The 2486-nt window shown below is 33.9% G+C and overlaps 1 protein-coding gene across 1 annotated transcript; it reads right to left on the bottom strand.

The window, feature by feature from the left end:
* Positions 1-1554: 1554 nt before the first annotated feature.
* Positions 1555-2442, bottom strand: LOC116350535 (BTB/POZ domain-containing protein 2-like). The gene has a single exon (XM_031782340.1). The coding sequence runs from the start codon at positions 2440-2442 to the stop codon at positions 1555-1557; it is 888 nt and encodes a 295-aa protein (XP_031638200.1).
* Between the last annotated feature and the right edge of the window lie 44 nt (positions 2443-2486).

The raw sequence follows: 2486 nt of genomic DNA, 5'->3' as shown, positions 1-2486 counted from the left end.
CAGAAAACACATTTTTGATGGGTGTTAATTTTTCGACCCATTCCAATACTTCACCTTACACACTAGGTGTGTGCGGAAAAGTAAAATAGCCTGTTCAAAGTTTCACATCATTACGATACCACAAAGTCATGTCTTTCATAAAAAAAATGAATTTTTTTGTGGATTTTTGTATGAAAAGTCTGTGAAAAATTGATTGCATCTTAAAACTAACATCAGATTCGGGTTTCTCGTGCCAAAAAACCCCCCACTACACATTCTTTCAACGTTCAAATTGAAAGATTATCATTTTAAGGCATTTTTCTCATAAGTGCCTCTCCAGAGTCTAACTTTTACACCGATCAATCGATGTCGTTGAAAATTTGACCAGATCTATCCCTCGTAATGCCCAATCATCCCGTAAAGTCAGATTTTGAATTTCATGTCTGAGCACGAAACCATCGTGTCACCAAAATGGTTGAAAAATTATCAAAAAATGTATGGATGTGGGTACTCCATTCGGACCAAAAAAAAAATCACCAAAAAATTTGTATTCTTGTATGGAAGTCATGCCTATACGATGTCGTAATGTCGTGAAAACTTTGCACATTTTATTTTTTCACAAAGTTTGAAGAAATTTTAAAACAAATTTTGTATTTTTAAACAAGAAAGCGAGAATAAATAAGTTCAAATTATGCAATTCATCATCTCGCAGATGATTCAAGTTGACTATCTCTGAAGCCATGTGTTCTACATGATATTTTAATAGTAAATTGAGCTTTGATCGACACTGGAGACGCCAATAAAAATTGAAATGCTTTTTTATCAAAAAATCACTCAAAACAAGAGTAATCGTTTATGTTATCATAAATAGTAAAAAAAGTACTCAGTTTAGAGTGTTCATTTACCATGCCATGAATTGTAAACAAAACACCGTCAGTCAATGACCGTGTCTATTGAAGAGATATTCAACTCAAAATCACAGACACATCAAACTGCTATTTGTTTGAATCAGTTTTATTTCACTTACGCGACTGCACATTGAATTTCAATCAGCTCTTTTTAGCACAATAATATTCTGCAGCCGAGTTTAAGTTTAAGACAATCGGTTTTTCGTCAATTTCCAAAATCTAGTGATTTTCTAGACAAAAAGGTCGAATGTGAAAAGTATCATCTTAGAAGTCCATCTTGGATTGAATTTGAATAAATTTTTCCGGTTCTGTGAATTTCTCCCAAAAAAATGTCCCAATCTTTACTTTAGAAAGCATCGAAATCTTTGTAAATTTGAATGTTTGAACAAGTATTTTTTTAAAAGAAATATGTAAGATCAAAAATTCGATAGACTTGAAAAAAGGAATGGAAGAAAAAAAAACTCATTTTGAATAATATTTCGATTTTTAATTCGTCTTATAAATATACATATTACTGACTATAAATACTGTATATCCCATTGAACTTATAAAAAAATGCTTATTATCATTCTCAGCGAATATTTGATAACAAATTACTCTTAAAATACATTAACATCAACTTAAATTCATAATAAACTTTGCCCTAAGCTTAACCCGCTATCTGACTTTATGAGGTTTTAAATGTGTTAATCACCCGTTGTTTGAATGAAATGAAATCAGACTTCTGCTGAATTATTTTATTGCGCGGATGTTTGTTGAACTTTTTCGAATCGCATTGTTTTAATGCAATCATGGTGATAATGTTTTCGAACTCTTCCACTGAAAAAAGACCTTCATACATGCAATATCGATCATAAAATTCGACAATATTCATTGCGCTGAAGCGAATGTCATAAATTAAATCGCCCAACTGACGACGAAGATTTTCAACAAGATTTTCATCCAATTCCTTCTCAATGCACGTTGATTTCGCCCAAGCCATGCAACCGTCAAATACCATTGTTTCGTCGCAGTCCATTGAATCTAACTGTAGAATTTGTTGCAAAACATTCGGTTCACATAGTAAAAAGCTAATCGAATGGAATATCTTCTCTGGATTTTCGCTGATTTTTCGCTCACAAAATGCTCGTAAATCATCTAATTCAAATCGAATCGCTAGTTCGTAGCCCCAACACATAGTGTCCATTGTAAGCATCGACTTACACAATTCGGCACATGCGTCGAGACAATTTTTAACCGCAAATTTTCTACCCAGGCGCATCACTTCCATTACATTGGCCGAAGTTAGTTGGACCTTGGCGAGGTAGAAAAACTGTAAGAATTCTTTGAAAGCACCCGATGTGAAGTCGACAACCTTGATGACACCGTTTTGATCCGATGTATTGTTGAACATTGATTTAAACGCAGTGCTGTTTTGTGATAAGACACTTTTGTGCGCTGGCACCTTTTTGTATTCTGTTTCGAAGACGAAGAACACATCGGCAGTTTGGTCGTTCAAATAGTTTCGCTTGTTTCCCTTGGAAGGCAAACGATTTTTGTACATTAATGACTCCATTGCTTGACCGTAGTTGCTGATTTAATGGAACGCAATATTCGTCA

The sequence above is a fragment of the Contarinia nasturtii genome, unplaced genomic scaffold, assembly GCF_009176525.2.
Source record: "Contarinia nasturtii isolate CC-2019 unplaced genomic scaffold, AAFC_CNas_1.1 Cnas_scaffold_4289, whole genome shotgun sequence".
Taxonomy (NCBI): domain Eukaryota; kingdom Metazoa; phylum Arthropoda; class Insecta; order Diptera; family Cecidomyiidae; genus Contarinia; species Contarinia nasturtii.
Note: the sequence above shows the minus strand (reverse complement) of the source record. Positions and strands in the feature narration are given on the sequence as shown.